Source organism: Schistocerca nitens, chromosome 9 (assembly GCF_023898315.1).
Source record: "Schistocerca nitens isolate TAMUIC-IGC-003100 chromosome 9, iqSchNite1.1, whole genome shotgun sequence".
In the NCBI taxonomy this organism is placed as follows: domain Eukaryota; kingdom Metazoa; phylum Arthropoda; class Insecta; order Orthoptera; family Acrididae; genus Schistocerca; species Schistocerca nitens.
The window spans coordinates 86,904,856-86,928,088 of record NC_064622.1 but is presented as its reverse complement, the minus strand read 5'-3'; the positions used below and the strand labels follow the sequence as shown (position 1 = coordinate 86,928,088).

Below are 23,233 nucleotides of genomic sequence, written 5' to 3'. Positions count from 1 at the left end.
CGCCAAGTTTAGATTAGGTGTTCGCGGCGGGTGAAGCGCCTGGCGCAGCGCCCTAAATCAGCGCCGACTGACGCGCCCTTTTAATTGGCCCCTAAATCAACTGGCCGCCCTCCGCCCTCCGTCCTAAATCAGGATCGCACGGCGACCGCCAGATGCCGCGACCCGGCCGCAGCGCACCTCAGCGCAGCGCGTGGCAGGAGACAGCGGCAGCGATGCGCAGCGCGCCGACGGCCCCGGGCAAATCCGCAAATCACTGTGACACGCGCAAAGCGCAGCCCACCGGCAAAAATGTATCTGCGGTCGTGAATCGTCCCCCTGACGATGAATCTTCCTCCATTCGTCACCTCGAGGGCCGTAAATCTCACTCGATGTGGCAAATGGTTAATAAAAATGCCATAACAGCCAGCGTCGTTTGTTTACATCCCAGACCACCTGTCGGAGAAACAGAAGTCGAGAGGTCCTCTGCTCCTGGCCCTCTCTAGCCCCTGAGCTTGCAACAGCTTTAAACCTGTATCGATAATGCTTATCTTGTCACGTCGCGCAGGATCAGAGAATTATACAAATGTAAACAGTTCTGACTTAATTACATTTTAGCGTGCACATATTTGCTAGAATGCTTCCGAGACTGGCATTTTAAAACGTAAATAAAAAGTGTACGTTGTAACCTACTGCATTTTAAGACTTCTTTAAATTGTTTTATTTATTACACGCTTTCGGTGCATTGTTCCAGCATCATGTGACAGTTCCCGTATTCAGCTGATGTACATTGTCCATGGGAATCCCACTATATGAAGTTTATCCAAGATCCTATAAGAAAGAATCAAGGAGTAATTAGAACAGGAGTTAGGGGAATATCAGGGAGGTTTTAGACCATGGAGAAGCTGTGCAGAGCAGATAATTAGTTTAAAATTGATTATGGCATACTACAATAAATGGAACAAACCTCTGGCAATAACATTTGTAGATTTTAAGAAGGCATATGACTGTCTCCACAGACATTCAGTATAAAAAATTTTAAGAAATCTAGGACTCCATCCAAAACTAATTAAAATAATACAACTCACTCTAACCAACACCAAATTAAAAGTGAAGTTTGGAGGAGAAATTTCGGAACCATTCCTCACAAAAACAGGCTTAAGACAAGGTGACTGCCTATCACCATTACTGTTGAACTGAGCACTGGATTACATAATGAGAGAATGGTACAAGAACAATCCCAAGATGATAAGAATTGGAAGTGCAAAAGATGATATTATCTTAAACTGCTTGGGATTCGCTGATGATCTTGCTCTCCATGCCAACACCGTTCAAGAAGCCAGGCAACAAGTGAAATCACTACAAGAAGTAGCAGATAAAGTAGGCCTTAGAATATCATTTGAAAAAACGGAGATTATACTAACTGCCAACAAAATTACAATAGGAGAACAGGAAATCAAAATTGTTGATAAATTTAAATATTTAGGCGAAATAATAACATACAATCTAAATGAGAAGCCATCATAGCACAACAGAATAAAAAAACTGAACTACGCAAATTACATTACCAAAACTACATACAACAAAAAAAGCATATCTATAGATGCAAAATTAAAACACTATAAAACAGTTACATAACCAGAAATAGCGTATGCAGCTGAAACTACCTTCAAAACAACTAATACAGCAGAAATTGACATAATACTAAAAATAGAAAGAATAATAATTAGGACATGTATAAATAAACAGTATAAAATAAATGGACATTGGAGAATAGCATCAAATGAAACAGTATATAAGAAAATAGAACCGGTCATGAGCACGATCAGGATGAAACGCATCTCATTCTTTGGACATCTGATGAGAACTCCAGAAAACAGAATTAGTAAAAAAATAATACAAAAATTGTTGAATAGCAAGAGTGACATTAAATGGATCACAGAAATTAAGGAAGATATAAAAGAACTCCAAATTACAGTAGGTGACCTAAAAATCAAGACAGAGAAAACCAGAATACTGCAAGACCCTCAAACCAGACTACAAATGAAAATCAATAAAAGGGGTACAGGAACAATTGTCTCCGATGAAGAAAGAAAGAAAATATCCGAAAGAATGAAGAAATATTAGGCAGACAGAAGAGCAAAACACCTTTCATGTAAGAATAGACTCTAATAATAATATTACCTAAATATCATATTAAGTTATTGTTGAGCCAAATTGTATCCTTGTGTAACAACTTGTTTACAACTTTGTATTTTTGACTAGAGTGGTCCAATGAAGGCCATAAAATAAATAATAATAATAATAATATGAAGTTTTTATCACTGTGATTGGAGAATGCTTTTGTGGATTAAGAATACGATATACTTAGGAGCGCATGAAATGCATTCGCACTTGAGAATATGGACGACCGTCAGCTGTAGAATGAATGACTGCATTGAAAATCTGTACCAGACCGGGACACGAACCCGGATTTCCCACATACCGCTACCACTTGCGACAAGCGGGAAATCCGTGTGTCTGGCACAGGTTTTCACTGCCATCATTCCATTCTACAGCTGACGGTTGTTCGTATTCGCAACTGCGAATACATTTCGTGCATTTCATAACGGCTGTAGTCACCGCAGCGCCTGTTCCTTCGGACACGCACGGATGTCCCAAGGAACATTGCATTATACTTCGGAACAACATAGGCATTGTCATGTCGTATATATTCGCCGACACTGGGCAAGCGACTTTCAGTTAAAATGTCTCCAGTGTACGGGATACATAATGACTGTACGAATGCAGGTTGCACACACATGGCTGAAAAGATACGGAAGTTTGGGTCTGGCCTTGGACCCGATAGCTTAATGGGGGAGAGCCTAACGGTCGCGGTACGGTAGCTCAGCGTGTTCGGTCACAGGGCTGACTGCCCTCTGAAATAAAAATAAATAATAAATTTTAAAAAAAACTGAGTGAAGGAATCAGCTATGAATTTGAACGGGTGTCATGTGACGTCCGCCCAGACCAAATTCAACGAACAATAACGAACAAATGGTTCAAATGGCTCTGAGCACTATGGAACTTAGCATCTGAGGTCATCAGTCCCCTAGATCTTAGAACTACTTAAACTTAACTAACCTAAGGACATCGCACACATACAGATTCGAACCTAAGACCGTATCAGTCACGCGGTTCCGGACTGAAGCGCCTAGAACCGCTCGGCCACCGCGGGCGGCAATAACGAACAACATGGAGGGAAAAATGATAAGGTTCCGGCCCCTGTTGGCACACATTTTCACTGTCGTCATTCCATTTTATAGCTGGTAGTTGTCCACATTCGCAACTGCAAACACATTTCAGATATTTTTTCTGCCAAACGCATTCTGCCTCGGTTTATTAGGGCATCATGAGTGCCACGGAATACATACTCTCGTGGATTTTCTTTCGTACGCAGAAATATGAACTTACATATTCCGCTATCCTACACGATGATGCCCCAGTAAATTGTGGCAAAACGCATCTGCCGAAACAAATTTTCCCTTTATTAGGCTGCAGGCAAACAGTCCTCATCTAAAAATCAATGACAAATACTAATAGCAAATGACAATTGCCAGACCAACAACGTTAAAGAAGCTATATGTTTTTTTGTCTTATGATGTGAAATTTCTATCATGAAGCTATACATCAGTGTATGCTTTTTAATACTTTTCTAAATAATTTCTACAGAGTGACAATTATTGAACTGTATGAAATAAAATCATCATAATTTCAGAACTGTTTGCATTGGGACTTTCAAGCTACACAGTTGCCGCAGGGCATGATGGGAATAAATATATTAATATGGTTCGCTCCAACTTTCATTTGGATGGGGTTCCTCAATAAGCAAAATTGAGGCATTTGGGGGACTGAGAATCCGCATTTCGCGATCGAGAAGTCTCTTCCCCTTCAACGGGTGATTGTGGTGTGCAATGTCCAGTCACTGAATAATCGTTGCGATATTCCTTGATGACACCGTGACTGCCGAAGGGTACGTGAAGGTTTTGAAAGATGATTTGATCCCTATTATCAAAAGTGACCCTGATTTTGAAAAGATGTGGTTCATGCAAGACGGAGCTCGACCCCATAGAAGCAGGATGGTGTTTAATGCCCTGGAGGAGCATTTTGGGGACCGCACTCTGGCTCTGGGGTATCCAGAGGCCACTGTCATGGGCCTCGATCTCTACATAGGTTAATAATTGTTATCCTATGTATGAAATATGCAGAGGAAAGTAAAATGCTGTATCACAAAATTTCAGTCATTAGCTTCCTCCGAATACTGTGGAGCGAAGAGTGTAGTAAAATGGTTCAAATGGCTCTGAGCACTATGGGACTTAACATCTGAGGTCATCAGTCCCCTAGAACTTAGAACTACTTAAACCTAACTAATCTAAGGACATCACACACATCCATGCCCGAGGCAGGATTCGAACCTGCGACCGTAGCGGTCGCGCGGTGCCAGACTGTAGCGCCTAGAACCGCTCGGCCACTTCGGCCGGCAAAGAGTGTAGTAATAAAATAACAAAAATCAGAACTCGTACGTGCTACTACACAGTGGAAGGGCCGAGAATTAGTCTGGGAGTAGTTCTGTGAACCTTCTACCGAACACGTAAGTCTCTATTGTAGTGTGATTATGTGGATGTAAATAGCCTGCACTAGTTAATGGTCTCGGAAATGGTGTTACTTGAAAGAAAGGTAATTAAGTGATCAGCTGCCTTTTGAAGCTGCATATGTCTCTTTAGTTCTTTGATACAGTGAGAGAGATCATTCCACTGTCTGGTATCTATACTGAAAAAGACTTGGAGAAGACGGCTGAGTAATGGAATGGGAGAGAAAAGATTTTACTTTGTTGTAGTGTTCAAGTGATGGTCGGGTAGAGAGGTATCAGGGACTGTAAAGATCAGTTACGCGGTAAAGGAAACAGAGTGTGTGGAAATACGAGAGTCACTCCAAAGAAATGCACACTATTTTTTTAAAAGTTTTTTTGAAGGTCTACAGTGTGTAGATACATCCTCTGAGAACAATATTTTCATTTCTCCACATAATTTCCATCCCTCTCAACTGCCTCACTCCATCTTGGAACCAGCGCCTGTATACCTGCACGGTAAAATTCTGGACCAACCTGATGGAGCGCCATCACTTTCAGTATTCTGCAAACACTTCCTTCCTCTATACCAACGTAGCGTGACAGTTCGTTCACTGTGATGCGTCTGTCAGCAGTCACCAATTCGTTAACTCTCTGCACATTGTCTGGAGTGTGTGCAGTACATGGCCTGCCGCTGTGAGGACAATCCTCAATATTGCCGTGCCCGCTTTCATCACGTAACCTGCTTGCCCAACGACTAACCGTACTGCGATCGACAGCAGCATCTCCATGCACATTCATCAACCTCTTGTGGATGTTTCCCACTGTCTCGTTTTCACAGCACAGGAATTCTATGACAGCACGTTGCTACTGACGAACGTCAAGTGTAGCAGCCATCTTGAAGACATGCTGTGACGGCGCCACTTACGGGAACAGGTTGCACTAAGTTTGAAAACAAGAGGGAAGGATGTGTCTACACACTGTAAAACTTTCACACATGCAGAATGAAAACTGTATTTTTACAAAAACAGTGTGCATTTCTTTTGGGGTGACCATCTTATCTGCGGTTGTGTGCACATAGCAATCACAACTGGGCATATGATGTAATGATTACAAGATCTAACGTCACAGACCTAACGTACGCAAGCATTCATCACCACCTCCGAGCTTCGTGAGTTTTTCTGAGAGTGATTGAGGTGAAGGCACCATCTTACCTTTCATTCTTTCCAGCAAAAATGGCTGTTTTATACTCTTAACTGCTTTGCACCTTGTTCTCTTGAAACTGGCTACTCAGCAAAGGACTGTGGGGGTTCATCCCAAGAAAAATATGGCTTGGAAGTGCCATTTTTTGTGGCCAGAGTTCAATATCGCTTCACAAGGACGTTTTCTTATGGTCATATGGATTAAAATGAGTAAAAGACACGAAACGGGTACCTATCAGGAACTGGGATTTACGGGCAGAAAGAAAATGAGCCGCGCGGGATTAGCCGAGCGGTCTCAGGCGCTGCAGTCATGGACTATGCGGCTGGTCCCGGAGGAGGTTCGAGTCCTCCCTCGGGCACGGGTGTGTGTGTGTTTGTCCTTGGGATAATTTAGGCTAAGTAGTGTGTAATCTTAGGGACTGATGACCTTAGCAGTTAAGTCCCATAAGATTTCACACACATTTGAACTTTTTTTTTTGTTTTAAACAAAATGAACTTGATATTCCGCCACCGTGTAGATGAAAATCCAAGACCGGGCATACATGTGCGGCAACTCACACAGTCGACAAAGCGAGAGATGCGCTGCAAAAATCCCTGAGTCCTGCTGCTCCGCCGGCCGGAGTGGCCGAGAGTTTCTAGGCGCTTCAGTCTGGAACCACGCGACCGCTACGGTCGCAAGTTCGAATCCTGCCTCAGGCATGGATGTTTGTGATGTCCTTAGGATAGTTAGGTTTAAGTAGTTCTAAGTTCTAGGGGACTGGTGACCTCAGATGTTCAGTCCCAAGGTGCTCAGAGCCATTTGACCCTGCTGCTGCCTGATACCGCTGCGGCTCACAGCTCGGCGCCTTCCGCTGCATGGCCGCCTCGAGTGTAATCCACACGCCAGTGCTCGAATCAATCGACATTCCGAGGGCACAAATGGCGTCCATGAATGCGCCAAACCGAGTCCGCGATGTGCAAACCTCAAGCTGCAAGCTGAACGACGCCCAGTCGAAGCATCTAATCGCTGTTAAGGGACCTGTACCTGTCTATAGCATAGGAACACGCGGAGCGTAAATTGAGTAAATATAGGTCGATGTTTAGGTAAGTCGCTGTTACTGTTCTACTGACTATCTTGAAGTGTTCATCGCTTAGCACTACCCAGGAGCCACGAACAGGATATTTTAAGCTTACATTCACACTAATTGATGACCTCGTGAGGCAATACTGACCATAGGACTTATCTTAGAAGAAAGATTAAGGAAAGGCAAACCTACGATTCTAGCATTTGTAGACTTAGAGAAAGTTTTTGACAATGTAGACAGGAATACTCTCTTTCAAATTCTGAAGGTGGCAGGGGTAAAATACAGGGAGCGAAAGGCTATTTACAATTTGTAAAGAAACCAGATGGCAGTTACAAGAGTCGAGGGGCATGAAAGGGAAGCAGTGGTCGGGAAGGGAGTGAGACACGGTTGTAGCCTCTCCCTGATGCTATTCAATCTGTATATTGAGCAAGTAGTAAAGGAAAGAAAAAAAAAAAGTTCGGAGTAGGTGTTAAAATCCATAGAGAAGAAATAAAAACTTTGAGGTTTGCCGATGACATTGTAATTCTGTCAGAGACAGCAAAGGACTTGGAAGAGCAGTTGAACGGAATGGAAAGTGTCTTGAAAGGAGGGTATAAGATGAACATCAACATAAGTAAAACGAGGATAATGGAATGTAGTCGAATTAAGTCGGGTGATGCTGAGGGAATTAGATTATGAAATGAGACACTTAAAGTAGTAAAGGAGTTTTGCTATTTGGAGAGCAAAATAAGTGATGATGGTCGAAGTAGAGAGGATATAAAATGTAGACTGGCAATGGCAAGGAAAGCGTTTCTGAAGAAGAGAAATTTGTTAACATCGAGTATAGATTTAAGTGTAAGGAAGTCGTTTCTGAAAGTATTTGTATGGAGCGTAGCCATGTATGGAAGTGAAGCATGGACGATAACTAGTTTGGACAAAAAGAGAATAGAAGCTTTCGAAATGTGGTGCTACAGAAGAATGCTGAAGATCAGATGGGTAGATCATATAACTAACGACGAGGTATTGAATAGGATTGGGGAGAAGAGGAGTTTGTGGCACAACCTGACTAGAAGAAGGGATCGGTTGGTAGGACATGTTGTGAGGCATCAAGGGATCACCAATTTAAAACTGGAGGGCAGCGTGGAGGGTAAAAATCGTAGAGGGAGACCAAGAGATGAATACACTAAACAGATTCAGAAGGATGTAGGTTGCAGTAAGTACTGGGAGATGAAGAAGCTTGCACAGGACAGAGTAGCATGGAGAGCTGCATGAAACCAGTCGAAGGACTGAAGACCACAACAACAACAACAACAACAACAACGATGGGTGACCTGTTAAACTGAAAGTCTCATCGTACATCAAATTTTGACCAAAAATTTCCACATTTTAAAGGTCTGTGCCAAAATGGTGGCGAAAACCCCCACAGCTGAAGTGAGGGACAATCGAAGAAACGTGTCCGTTGACCTTCATGACGTCATTGCCGATGACCACGAATGGTTCAGTCGTGTTATCACAGGTGATGATGAGTCCTAGGCTTCTGAGTACAATCCCGGGACATAGCAGCAAAGGTAGGAATGGTACGCTGATACATTTCCTCGACCGAAACAATCTCGCAGCAACAAAACAAAGATAAAGAAACGCCGATTTGGTTTCTTCAGTAGGACTAACGCGCATAAGGAATTGATGCCTTCTGGACAAATTGTCAACCAAGTGTTTTACAAAGATGTCCATGAAAGTCTCGGGAAAAGGATTAATCAAGTGAGACCGGATATTACACACAAGTAGATGCTGCATCATGCCAACGCCCAACGTCGCACGGCCACTTCCATCCAGAAATTTTTGACCTTAAAAGGCATTCCTATCGTTCCATAGCTCCCCTATTCACCTAATTTGAATCCTTGTGACTTTTTCTTTTTCCAGCAATTAAATAATGTCATAAGGACGTCAGTTTAGGGCTCTGGAGAACATTCAGCTTGCTAGGCAGAAATAGGCAGAAATACTAATCATTACACTACCGCAGCACGATGGTCAACATTGCTGCACGGACCACCCAAGTTGAGTGCCCTCCCCAACACAAACTTCTGCTTATTTTCCCTTACATTGTCACTACTGCCAGGGCTCTCCGACACTGGAATAGCACCCCAGCGTTGGATGTAATGGGAAAGTCCTGTACCATAGGTGATCTTATAGATCTTATAATGAAATGTTTGCCTGAGAAATTTAAGTCTCTTCAAAAGAATGTCACCGACATGTTAAAGGCCCTAACACTTGAAGCTTTTCAACTCTGTTACCAAGACTGGGAACAGGCCCGCCCGGCTAGCCGCGCGGTCTAACGCGCTGCTTCCCGAGCGGGAAGGCGTGCCGGTGCCCCGCAGGGAACCGCCCGGCGGATTAGTGTCGAGGTCCGGTGTGACGGCCAGCCTGTGGATGGTTTTGCAGGCGGATTTCCTTCTACCTCGGCGAATGCGGGCTGGTTCCCCTTATTCTCTTTCAGTTACATTGTGTCGGCGATTGCTGCACAAACACCGTTTCCACGTACACGTATACCATAATTATTCTACCACGCAAACATTGGGGTTACACTCGTGTGGTATGAGACGTTTCCGGGGAAGTCCACTGGGCGCCGAACCGCACAATAACCCTGGGATCGGTGTGGGGCGGCGGTGGGTTGGGTGGCTTGTTGTGGGGTTCTGAACCACTGAGGTCTACGGCGGGACGAAGCCTCTCCGTCGTTTCTAGGTCCCCGGTGTAATACATACATACTGGGAACAACAATTTCTCCAGTGTACAGCTAGCGAAGGAAACTACTTTGAAGGTGAAAATACGCTGTTTAAAAAAAATTGGTGAATAAAAATGAGTCACACTACGTTTCTTACAAACCCCGTATTTGCATACATTCTGCACATCAGGGATGAGCAGTGCAGCCCAAGCTGTGATTTTGGAGCACGGCACCAGACCATCCGACACATTGTTGACAAGTGAAAACTGATAGCGTACCGGGGTGATCGGAACGACTTTCTTATGGCTGCACCATCACGCCTTAACTAGATGAGAAGACTGGATGGTTATGATTAGATTTCCCCTATTTAACACTTTATAAGACGGAAACTAATTACCGTACGAGGACAAAACTTGGTAGCATCAATGCCGAGGACATGTGGAAGAGAAGTAATGCAGAATCAATTCAACTGAAATACGGTGCATCGTACCATTAGCATATCAGTACCATTACTGCTAAAATAGGACCTCAATATGGCGCCCGTCAGTGTCCAGAAGGGTCTGAAGGCGCAGTATTGCATTCTGCAAAGCAGAACCAAGCTTTCCATAGGTATGCTGGCTACCTCTCATGATATGCTCCGCTTCAGATCAGAACACGTGTGAATGCTCATCTGGTAGACCCTGTCCTTCAGGTAGTCCCAACCCAGTAATGACAGGGAGTGCGCTCAGGTTATCTTGCTGGGCAAATATTTGGAAACTATCGGCTGATAATTAGATCATTTCCAAATGCATATCGGAGAAGTAGGTGAACTTCACGAGCGATATGCGGTGGGGCCCCATCTTGCATGAAAACTCTCTCCTGTAGGGCGGGTATGACGTGCTGGCGAGGCACATCGCAGTAACACTGGCCAGTCACACTGCACGCCTTGGCCCTTGGGCGCCAACCTGTTCAAAAAAGAACTGGCCAATGATGAACGTAGCCGTGAAGCCACACCACAAGGTGACACGTTCACCATACAGAGGAAGTTCTTGCACAGTGACTGCAGGCGAAGATCCCCACACGTTCCGTACAGTGGACCACGGGAAGATCATCTGTCGTGACACAGCACGCGCACTGCCTGGCGGTCGGGAATTGCCCGCAGCGTTCTCTGCCACAGCAATAGCGATTCCATCAACCACGTGTGGTGCGTCAGTCGTCGGCCTCTTCCCTCAGCGACACCCAGTTCTCCAATTGATTCGAACTTCATCATCAAGCACCGCACAGCAGATGGAGAAAGAGCCGGCAATATTCTAGAAGCTAGCTGCAGCATTACTGTTGTTTTGATAACAGAGCCTCACCAATAATGCCCTGCTCCTTTTATCGAAGCTCATGCTGACACGTGAACAAGTGCACTGCGATGGTCAGATGTGTATGACTATGATCACGATGACTGATTAAGAAGCTAGTAGCCATAGTTAGAACTGGACGGCGGCGCTATAACGCATGGAAATCATGCACCGCATACTCTGGACATAAATGCTACCTAGTTTGGTACTCGTACGGTAAATGATAATTAATTGAAACCCTCAGCTGCGTACACGTGTTGTTGACATACCTCGATGGGGACAGCTGAAAATGTGTGCCCCGACCGGGACTCGAACCCGGGATCTCCTGCTTACATGGCAGACGCTCTATCCATCTGAGCCACCGAGGACACAGATGAATAGCGCGACTGCAGGGACTTGTCCCTTCCACGCTTCCCGAGAGACCCACATTCCCAACTGTCCACAATCTACATACGTTATGCACCTAATAGATATTTGCCCATCCACTCATTACTCGCGCACACTAAGGTGACGATTCCCGTAAGAGTTCGGGCAACCTGTGCGCATTCACACAGACGAAAGTCAATGGCTGGGTAGCCTTTAACTATATATACAAAGATAGTACATGTTCTCGAAAGAACAACATGGTTCAAATGGCTCTAAGGACTATGGGACTTAACATCTGAGCCGCCAACAAGTGTTGTTGTACACATTTTCAGCTGTCCCCATTGAGGTATATTCTAGAGAAGCTGCACGGTCATCAATGGTATCTGTTCTTTCGACAACAGTTACTATCTTCATATATACTCGTACGATAGTTTCCGTGTTGGAACGTGTTAGACAGGAAAAATTTTATTATAACCACCCGATATAACAGTTGTTTGTTAGTTAGAAGTGTTTGTGGCATTTTACCTTCTATTTTTTAATTTATTTTCATGTGTAGGGCTATAAATAAATCCTCTAGATTTGGTATGCTACATTTAATTAAACACACATGTACCTCGCACTAACGAGGCAACATAAAATTTATGATGAAAGAAATGATAGCTGCGGTGGATATTTATTGCTAGGACTGCTATATTACGCGTGTCAGTGGCGCAAGTACTCAACTATGCAGTTCCTGCCCAACAGTGTAATTCTTTCTTCTCGATTTCTCTAATAAACAATCCGATTTCCAAGTGCGGCCCGTCTTATTTGGCGAACGATTTGTGGTAAGCCGGTCGCAAATCGTGTCGCCTCGTACGCAGCTTGCGCATGGTGACGAGCGACGGGGTGCTGTCTAAGGGGAGAATCGGCTGGCAAGTAGAAGGGTAGGTAGGTACTCACTCGTTGTTCTCGTGCGGCTGCTTGGGGTAGCGGAGCCGCAGGTTCCGCCGAATGTCGGTCGTCTCGTTGGCTCGCCGGCTGTTACCCAGCTTGGCAGGCAGCAGCATCGCCGTCTCTGCAACGAGAAAGAAAACACGAGTTAAGCGCTGTGCGACGTTAACAAAAGACTTGCAATCAGAAAAAAAACGCCTCTGAATTTACTCTCGTGCAAAAGTAAGAGATGATAAGCCGTATTAATCATAGTCTGACTTTTGCATCAAGACTTGCATTTTCCTATCCAATCCTTTCTATTAAAAGGTTTTTGCATTGGGTCGAGTCGCATTCATTGCAACAGAGAGAGAGAGAGACTGAGTTGCGTGAATACAAACGAGGTGTACCTTAAGCGTTGCACGATTTTACGATTTATCTAAGTTGTATGTTACTAAACATTGTAAACATTGAATCAAACATGTTTACGATACCAGTCACTGTTTATTTATCTCCTCGACGCGTTTCGAAGGTTTAAACGTCCATCATCAGGTAGATTTACATTTGTTTGTATGACATACGTGTGTGTCGTGTAACGATTCTGGAGGACCTTGCGGCACTGTCTAGTGGAAAACAAAGCATGTTTCAGAACATGGTTCTGTGTTTTTTTACTAAAAACTGAACGTATATTTAACAGTGAAAATAAAACCAGTACAATAGAATATCTCCAGTGGTCACACGATCCTTTCACTGTGTGGTCATCACAGAAACTGTGCGCGTTAGGGCGTAGACACAGTGTCTTACGGAGGCTTCGATCGGTTCGGCAGGGGCGCACGGATAGCAGGAGTGATTATGGCGACTGCTCGCATGGGTTCGAGTACTGATCCGGTACAAATAAACTGTACAGGCGATGTCTAATAGTATTCACAATTAGGGAATACGCCTCTTTTATTTGATCAGTGAGCTAAAGAGTTTCAAAATATGTGACACATACGTTCGGATCTTTACATTACACTGGCCAAGAAGTTTACAGTGTTTACACTGCTAAGGGACCGTAAGCCTTAGCACGTGACGTAAATATGAAATTGAAACCTCAACCCGTTCCCGACGAAAACTGGTCTCAGCAGCCGGAAGACAGAGAGAGACAGACTGACGGACAACAAACTGATCCAAGAAGGGTTCACTTCCTACAGAACTGAGGTATGGAATTTTAAAGGAAGAAGGAAAATAAGGATTAAGCTGTTAAATTTTTACGAAGTTGTTTATCGGTCTCCAAAAAGGGAGCGAGTATGAAATGTGGTTGCATTCCTGAACAGCAAATCTAAGTGCTGCGCTCTACCAAATCGATGTTCCGGTAGTTTTGGTACACTACATAAATGACGTAGTAAATGGTATGATTATTTGTGGTATTCGTAGCATCGGTAGGGACAAAAATATGAATTAATGTCGAAGAGAGAAACTGGGAGCCGACGACTTGTCTATGTTTTTTTGTTTCTTCGGTTGTTTTTCATGTAATTAGAACTGCACTTCATTCAGTGTTAGTCCATTGTGCACTTTATATCCTTATAGATTATAAATTGCATTTCATAAGTAATAAAAATTACTCGATCGTGTAACTTCAGTGCTTTTATGTAAAGAAAGCAGTTTAGGAGGACATACATAAGTTGTACTTAATAGAACGTTCTTCATCGTGGTCAATGTTAAACCGGTAGTATTTTCCTTATTTTTACTACAACATCCTTCTGTTTCACGTGACAAATCAAAATTTTCGAATGAAACCTGACGTGAAAATCGACTATTTCATTATTGCTACAAACGCTGTTTACTTTTAAGCAACTGTGCGGAGGATAATTGTGTAGAACGAAAATGATCCGTACGTTACCCGGAACTTTATACAGGGTGGAGAAAAGCTGTGTCACGATATTTTAACCCTGAATAGCTGATGCCAGTAGGAACCAAAATTGCTAATGTTGTGTAGGTCGACAACACATAATTTTAAACTACGGAAACTTGGCTCCACGCACTCCGATTGGCTGTGGGATTGCCTGTTGCCGGATGCTCTCGACAACGCATGACCGCAAATGCTTTGCCTGCCGAAGATCTCTTTGTTCTTCAAACGAATACTGGGGCGCCATGCTTACTAAATCGCAGGTGACGTGTGTGTTCTCCGAAGCGAAGCTTACATGTGAATAAACAGCAACACATATTCGACATGTGTGCGTATTACGACGGGGCTGTGACGGCGCAGGGGACGTTTGTATGTGGGGACCGACAACCCGAGCTCTGCCCCTCAACCGACTAACGGCAGCAGGGCAGTCCCACTGCCAATCGGAGCGCGTGGCGAAAAGTTCACGTATTTTAAAAATGGTGCGTTGTCGACCTACACAACATTAGTAATTTTGCTTCCTACTGGCATCAGCTATCAAAAGTGTGTTTCGTGACAATTTTTCTCCACCCTGAATATTCCCTATCAGTTTGTAAATGGTTCATCGCTTCCAGTTTATAGGGGAATCTTGTAACACGTTGATCGCATACGTAAAGAGAGCGATCGTTTTCAGATAATGTCCGATAAGTATGCAACACACTTTTTGTTTCAGACGTCAGTCTTTTGACGAGGTTGATGCGGCCCGCCACGAATTCCTCTCTTGTGCCAACGGCTTCACCTCAAAGTAGCACTTGCAACCTTCATCCTTAATTATTTGCTGGATGTATTCCAGTCAGCCGGCCGAAGTGGCCGTGCGGTTAAAGGCGCTGCAGTCTGGAACCGCAAGACCGCTACGGTCGCAGGTTCGAATCCTGCCTCGGGCATGGATGTTTGTGATGTCCTTAGGTTAGTTAGGTTTAACTAGTTCTAAGTTCTAGGGGACTAATGACCTCAGCAGTTGAGTCCCATAGTGCTCAGAGCCATTTGAACCATTTGTATTCCAGTCTCTGTCCTCCTTTACAGTTTTTATCTTCTAGTACCCTGGAAGTTATTCGCTTATATCTTAACAGATGCGGTACCATCCTGTACTGTATTCTTATCGCTGTTTTCCATATATTGCTTTCAAAATGGTTCAAATGGCTCTAAGCATAACATCTGACGTTATCAGTCACCTAGACGTAGAACTAGTTAAACCTAACAAACCTAAGGACATCACACACATCCATGCCCCAGGCAGGATTCGAACCTGCGAACGTAGCAGCAGCGCGGCTCCGGACTTAAGCGCCTAGAACCGCTCGACCACAGCGGCCGGCCATATTGCTCAAAATTGGTTCAAATGGCTCTGAGCACTATGGGACTTAACAGCTGTGGTCATCAGTCCCCTAGAACTTAGAACTACTTAAACCTAACTAACCTAAGGACATCACACACATCCATGCCCGAGGCAGGATTCGAACCTGCGACCGGAGCAGTCGCGCGGTTCCGGACTGCGCGCCTAGAACCGCACGGCCACAGCGGCCGGCCATATTGCTCAAAAATGGTTCAAATGGCTCTGAGCACTATGGGACTTAACAGCTGTGGTCATCAGTCCCCTAGAACTTAGAACTACTTAAACCTAACTAACCTAAGGACATCACACACATCCGTGCCCGAGGCAGGATTCGAACCTGCGACCGGAGCAGTCGCGCGGTTCCGGACTGCGCGCCTAGAACCGCGAGACCACCGCGGCCGGCCATATTGCTCTCCTCGCCGATTCTGCCGTGCACGTCCTCATTCCTTACCTTATCAGTCTAATTTTCAGCATTCTTCTGTGCACCATATCTCAAATGCTTCTATTCTTTTCTGGTTTTCACACATTCCATCTCTCACTACGATACATTCCTAGAAATTTCTTCCTCAAATTGACTCCCATGTTTGATACTAGTAGACTTCTCTTGGCGAGGAATGCACTCTTTGACAGTGCTAGTCTGCATTTTATGTCCTCCTTGCTCCGTCCGTCATCGGTTGTTTTGCTGCTAAGGCAGTAGAATTCCTTAACTTCATCTACTTCCTGATCACCGATTCTGATGTCAAGTTTCTCACTGTTCCCATTCTGCTACTTCTCATTACTTTCTGCTTCCTTCGATTTACTCTCAGTCCATATTTGTACTCATTGGACTGTTCATCCCATTCATCAGATCTGGTAATTCGTCTTCACTTTCACTGCGCATAGCAGTGTCATCAGCGAATCTTAACACTGATAACATTTCACCTTAAATTTTAATCCTACTTTTGAACCTTTCTTTTATTTGCATCATTGGTTATTCGATGTGTGGATTGAAAAATAGGGGCGATGACCACATTTTTGGTCTTCCACACGTATTGTTCCCTCTTTTTTCCTGTACATATTGTATATTACTCGTTTTCCTATAGCTTACTCCTTTTTTCTCATAATTGCGAACATCTTACACAATTTCGCAAAGTCAAACCCTTTTCCCAGGTCGACAAATCCTAGGAACGTGTTTTGATTTTTCTTTAGTCTTGCTTCTTCCATCATCAATCGCAGCGTCCGAATTGCCTTTCTGGTGGCTTTACCTTTCCTAAAACCAAAGTTGTCGGCTAACGCAAAAATGGTTCAAATGGCTCTGAGCACTATGGGACTCAACATCTGAGGTCATAAGTCCCCTAGAACTTAGAACTACTTAAACCTAACTAACCTAAGGACATCACACACACCCATGCCCGAGGCAGGATTCGAGCCTGCGACCGTAGCAGTCCCGCGGTTCCGGACTGCAGCGCCAGAACCGCACGGCCACCGCGGCCGGCGGCTAACGCACTGTTCACACGTATACGACCTAAAGTGACCGAAACTACTATAGAAACGGCCTTAGTCTTCTTTTGCTTATGATAATCTACGGAAACCTCTGGTAGTTTTACAACTTTACTTGTGAGTGAAACGGTAAATTATCGTTATCGGTCGGTGGCTTAAGACATAAGTAGAATCTGATGTGCAGCATGGTAGTGTAAGTGTTTTATGAAATATTATTTTAAATTTTTTAAAGTAGATTTTATTTATTGTACCTTTTGTATCAGAGTTTATCAAAATTTTAGTATTTATTTTACTTGTCTCGATTTGGGTTTAATGTCCCGTCGGCAACAAGGTTATTAGAGACGGAACGCCGGCCGTTGTGGCCAAGCGGTTCTAGGCGCTTCAGTCTGGAACCGCGCAACCGCTACGGTCGCAAGTTCGAATCCTGCCTCGGGCATGGATGTGTGTGATGTCCTTAGGTCAGTTAGGTTTAAGTAGTTCTAATTTCTAGGGGACTGATGACCTCAGATGTTGTCCCATAGTGCTCAGAGCCATTTGAGCCAGAGACGGAGCGCAAGCTCGGTTTAGAGAAGGATGGGGAAGGAAATCGGTCCTGTCCTGTCAGAAGAACCATCGCGGCATTTGCCTAAAGCGATTTAGGGAAATCACGGAAAACCTAAATCTGGATGGCTGGAATGCTAGTGCAGTGTGTTAACCATTGCGCCTCCTCGATCGGTTTGGTAGTGGTGTGTTACTGTATAACAGTAGCGTTTGCTCGTGTAGGTGCTGGGAGGAACTGCACAGTACTCCCAGGTCACAGTCTGCTTTGTTGATATGAGCTTTCGAAAACAGGCTGTTATCCATCGTGATCGCGGCGTCAGTTCGTCTGAACGCGCGGGCGGGCCGGTCGCTATGTTAGGACTCTGCGTGGGCGGCAGGGTACGGTAGAATGGGGCGTGGGTGTGTGTAGGCGCACTGCCGGCGCTCTCAGAGGCCGCCGCCAGCCGGCTGCGCTAACGGCGGGAGCGGCACAGAAAACTGACGCCAGCGAAGAGGTTACAGTGATCGGCCTCCCGGGTGTAGGTTCAAATGGTTCAAATGGCTCTGAGCACTATGGGACTTAACATCTATGGTCATCAGTCCCCTAGAGCTTAGAACTACTTAAATCTAACTAACCTAAGGACATTACACACATTCATGCCCGAGGCAGCATTCGAACCTGCGACCGTAGTGGTCACTCGGTTCCAGACTGAAGCGCCTAGAATCGGTCGGCGAAAAACCTAATGAAAGCGAATTTTTTGAGCTTATATTTGGTATGCAACTGGTGGAATACATTGCCAGGAAACCAATAGATTTTACAAACTAGTCAGTAAACGATGTCAAGGATCGTATAGGAGAATACAGTGGAAAGATACAAGTACAGACGAGATGTATAAGTTTTCAGCTGCCTGCATGCTGATAACTCACGTAAAAAAAGAATAAAATGAAGGACTATTGGTCTACAGACCCATCGACTCAGGCACCTTTCTTGTCGAAAGTAGTGCCTAGGCAGGCATTTCTGGCAGTTCTTCGAATGTTACATTTCAACGACTCAGGCGTTTTGGGAGACGCAGAGAGGCCGAATAGGCTTCATAAAAGTATATAGTGAATTTTTTATCAATTATATTCAAGTCTATTGGAAACCCACTCAGCTATGTATGCACTGATGTGTCTCTAATGTTGTGCAAAGATAGACTAGTTTTCGAACAATATACAGGGTGTCCCAGCTATCTTGTCCACCCAAAATATCTGTGGAACAATAACAGCTATTGGAAAACGACTTTCACCGGTATGAATGTAGGGCTGGGGCCCATGAATGTACATATTTGGAAACATTCTAAAACGAAAGCATGTGTGTTTTTTAACGCAAACATGTTTTTTTAAATGGACCTCCTATATTTTTTCTTCAGCAATCAATAGGATGACAAAGCACATACACAATGGCGTTGATTGCATCGCAATATTCCCATTACATCCCGAGATATTGAGACGCGAAGTTGACGCTTGAAACACTCGACATGCGCTGCTAGCGCATATCCTGAGGCTCAGGCGTGAACCCCATGCTGCCCGTAATCGCGATGTGATTATGTGTAATCACACTTCCATACTTATCAAGAGGTCCGAAACAACGGTAAAACTTTTAGTCCACTTGCTCGTTTCACTAAAACCATCAACATGAATTTTACTATTACGAATGAATGATTAACTGTCACTTGCGCTAGATCTACAGTAAAGTAAAGTTTTAACGTTGAACGGCATTACCTTTTTAGTAACGGATTAACGATAAGCGAAGTTAACTATGTGACTAACGTTGCGGTACACAGATATGTTACAGAACCGCATCACCCCTAGCCTATGGGATAAATACCTGCTGGAATGTATGACGTTACTTCAGGATGGCAGCAGACCGTATTATTCGTTTCGGACCTCTTGATAAGTATGGAAGTGTGATTACGCACGTCAATCACATCGCGATTACAGGCAGCATGGGGTTCACGCCTGAGCCTCAGGACGTGCGCTAGCAGTGCATGTCGGGTGTTTCAAGCGCCAACTTCGCGTCTTAATATCTCGGGATGTAATGGGAATACCGCGATGCAATCAACGCCATTGTGTATGTGCTTTGTCATGCTATGGATTGCTGAAGAAAAAATATAGGAGGTCCACTTAAAAAAAACATAAGTTTGTGTTAAAAAACACATATGCTTTCGTTTTAGAATGTTTCCAAATATGTACATTCATGGGCCCCAGCCCCACATTCATACCGGTGAAAGTCGTTTTCCAATAGCTGTTATTGTTCCAGAGATATTTTGGGTGGACAAGATAGCTGGGGCAGCCTGTATAAAAACCACAAAGCACAGATTTTGAATAAAACGGTTTATATTGTGCGATGTTGAAACAAGATTTATTTTAGATATTGTACTGTACACAGAAACGAAAGAAAACAAAACACGATCTGAATAGGCCTTGAAGGCCCAACGGTACTGACCGACCGCCGTGTCATGCTCAGCCCCTTAGGCGTCACCGGATGTGGATGCGGAGTGGCACGTGGTCAGCACACCGCTCTCCCGGCCGTATGTCAGTTTGCGCGGACGGTACCGCTATTTCTCAGTTCAGTGTTCGCCAAGCCTGAAGCTCTGACCTTCGGTGATCTGGCGGGAATCGGTGCTACCGCTGCAGCAAGGCCGCCGGCAGTGTAGACAGGAAGATGAACATAAATTGAGGATACTACACACCTTGATGTTTCTGGCGCTTGTATAATTCCTCTGTCGAAATGTTACTTCAACAAAAAATTTTGTGCATCCTTGTAATACTTATCAAGTAACAAAATACAATAAAATGTGTTGATTAGAAAATAGTAAGCGCACAGCTTGTTTTATTTCAAAAACCTATGTATTTCAACAATCCCAAAATAAATCACTCCAGAGAAGCAGGCTAGTGTATAAAAATGTGTATAAAAATTTACTCTTCACAGGGTTAAAGTAGAAAGACTGGTGTGTCCGTAGCTCGTGGTCGTGCGGTAGCGTTCTCGCTTCCCACGCTCGGGTGCCCGGGTTCGATTCCCGGCAGGGTCAGGGGTTTTCTCTGCCTCGTGATGATTGGGTGTTGTGTGCTGTCCTTAGGTTAGTTAGGTTTAAGTAGCTCTAAGTTCTAGGGGACTGATGACCATAGACGTTAAGTCCCATAGTGCTCAGAGCCATTTTTTTAGAAAGAGTGTGAGGATTGTGTGTAACAAACGTCACATTTTGTTCTGCGGTTGGCTAATTTCGCCCCTTAAGTGATTTTCCAGCACGTCCAAAAAAAAGACATGAACATGGACAAGTATTACATTGGCTCAAATGGTTCAAATGGCTCTGAGCACTATGGGACTCAACATCTTAGGTCATAAGTCCCCTAGAACTTAGAACTAATTAAACCTAACTAACCTAAGGACATCACACACACCCATGCCCGAGGCAGGATTCGAACCTGCGACCGTAGCAGTCCCGCGGTTCCGGACTGCAGCGCCAGAACCGCTAGACCACCGCGGCCGGCAGTATTACATTAAAATACACTTTGTGGAATATCATTAATTGCTCTTACATTCCACAGAGGCAGTGTTACTTGCTTATTCATAAGCAGTATGTCGTATGCCCTTCGTGTTGTGGCATACAATCGAGAAACCCCTTCCATATGTTCATCCATTCGTGGAATGGTACATCTACATTGCATTCTGAGCTTGAAAACATCGTAGTACAAGCAAATAACCACTTCACATCAAGTAAGTATGTATATCTTTGAAGTGAGCATAGTCTACTGTGCGTCTTCTCAATACCAAACCAGGCTAGTCACGTAATTATCGGGATGACGCTGCTTGTCTAAAATTTGAGTTTCAGTAACAGCTATGATGCAGTATTGTCACTGCTACGGATGTAAAGAGAAGTATATGGAAGGAGCGCCAGTTACGTTTCATAAGTACAGGGATTGAAACATAAATAGTGGCAACTATTTATTCACAACCAATACAAAGGAATTACAGGTTTGCACCGTTACTGTCCTTCAGAGTAGTCACCAGCGTTGTGTAGAACCCGATGCCAGCGATGTGGAAGGCGTAGTACACCGTTAGCAGAGCCTGCTCTGTTGATGGTGCGAATGAAGCGGTCTACTGCCTATAGAATCTCTGGTACCAAAATACAAGTTTTTAGGGTGTTTCTCGATAACGGACAAATATTTTTAAGAACGGGGAAATGTCTGTGCTAAATAAAGGCCTAGAGAATATACTGTGAAACTTTGAGCAATTTTCTGTGGTTATTTATTATTAAATTAAAATATATTTAAAATAAAATTATTACTTTAAAAAATAAATACGTAAACTGCAGAAGCCATTAACGATACAAAACATTTAATGGAACTAGCACGTAAGGTAGGTTGTAGGGACGGACAATGGTCGACTTAGGTTTATTGGAAGAATGCTAGGAAAGTGTAGTTCATCTATAAAGGCGACAACGTGCAGAATTCTTGTGTAGCCTATTCCTGAATATTTCTAAAATGTTTGGTATCCCCACCAGTTCAGATTAAAGTAAGACATCGAAGTAATTCAAAGTCGTGCTGCAAGAGTCGTTACTGGTTGGATGGATAAACACGTAATATTTACGAAGGTATGCCAAGTGCAACTCATAGAAGACGCACATTGTAACCCTTACATACTGCACGATCTGACTGTGTTAAACGGTTGGCTTCTGCATGTGCTGACTGGGAACGACGTTCGACTTGCTGACTTCAGATCATCGGTACTCTGAAGTTTCAAACGTAATTCTTGCCTTGCCTTGCGTTGTAACCGCGCGGTCTGGGGTGCCTTGCTACGATTCGCGCGGTTCCCCCTGTCGGAGGTTTGAGTCCGCCCTCGGTCATGGGTGTGTGTGTTGTCCTTAGTGAAAGTTTAAGTTAGATGAAGCAGTGTGTAAGCCTAGGGACCGATGACCTCAGCAGTTTGGCCCCATAGGAACGTACCACAAATTTCCAATTGTTTACTTCACGTGTGAGGACGGCTTGAGTGTAATGGTCCTGAAGGAAGTAGAATAACCGAAAACTGACAAATCTAAAACATTTTCGTAAGAAGTGTATTTCAAACTTGTCACAAATTCCTAAGTATGCCGCATTACTACTATGGAGGAGCAAATTTTATGCCATACCTCAGTTACTGGATACCATTAACAACATTTGTCAATGGAGTTGATGGAGAACGTATAATTCCTTTAAAGTTCTCATCACTTTTTATGGCTCCTGGCAAGTTATTTGAATACGGGGGTTACTCAAAAACGGTCGCCTTTCTGGAGCAAACCAAGAGACTTCAAGTCTTTATTAAAGGATTCTTGATTGTTATACTGTATTCTGTGATATTATTACTCTCGATTATTCCCATGAACTTGAGCTAATGGGAGCTTCACGTCATTTTCTTCTTTTCTTTTTTTCCCCCAAAACCTCTTACGTAATTTCACTGCGTGTTTTCTTCTTTTCGTCTGTCCATTTCTTCCTCTGTTGCTTCTTTGTTTCATACTTGTTATAATTTCTTGTTTTTGATTTTACTTCTGAACTGCTTTCTGTCCTAAATGTCTTATTCTGAAATTTTCAATTGTTGTAGGTCTTCTTGTGTTTCTTTTGTCTAATTGGTCTTTTAATTTTATTGTATTAACGATGTTAAAAATTCTGTTTGTGATTCTGTGTTCATCCATACTACGTGGGTGTCCGTAGAACCTTAAGCCTCTTTTCCTAAATTTATCTGTGCTGTCTGCGTGTTCGTAGAGTTTCTTTGTAGGTCATATGACCCAGGAAAGAATTCTAGTAAGACAATCGTGTTATTAT

General features: G+C 43.9%; 1 protein-coding gene across 1 annotated transcript in view; it reads right to left on the bottom strand.

The window, feature by feature from the left end:
* Positions 1-23,233, bottom strand: part of LOC126204024 (somatomedin-B and thrombospondin type-1 domain-containing protein-like) — a 388,740-nt gene that overhangs the window by 171,545 nt on the left and 193,962 nt on the right. Inside the window, exon 4 of the mRNA XM_049938451.1 lies at positions 12,177-12,291. Coding sequence (XP_049794408.1) covers positions 12,177-12,291 — 115 coding nt within the window. The remainder of the gene's footprint in view (positions 1-12,176; positions 12,292-23,233) is intronic.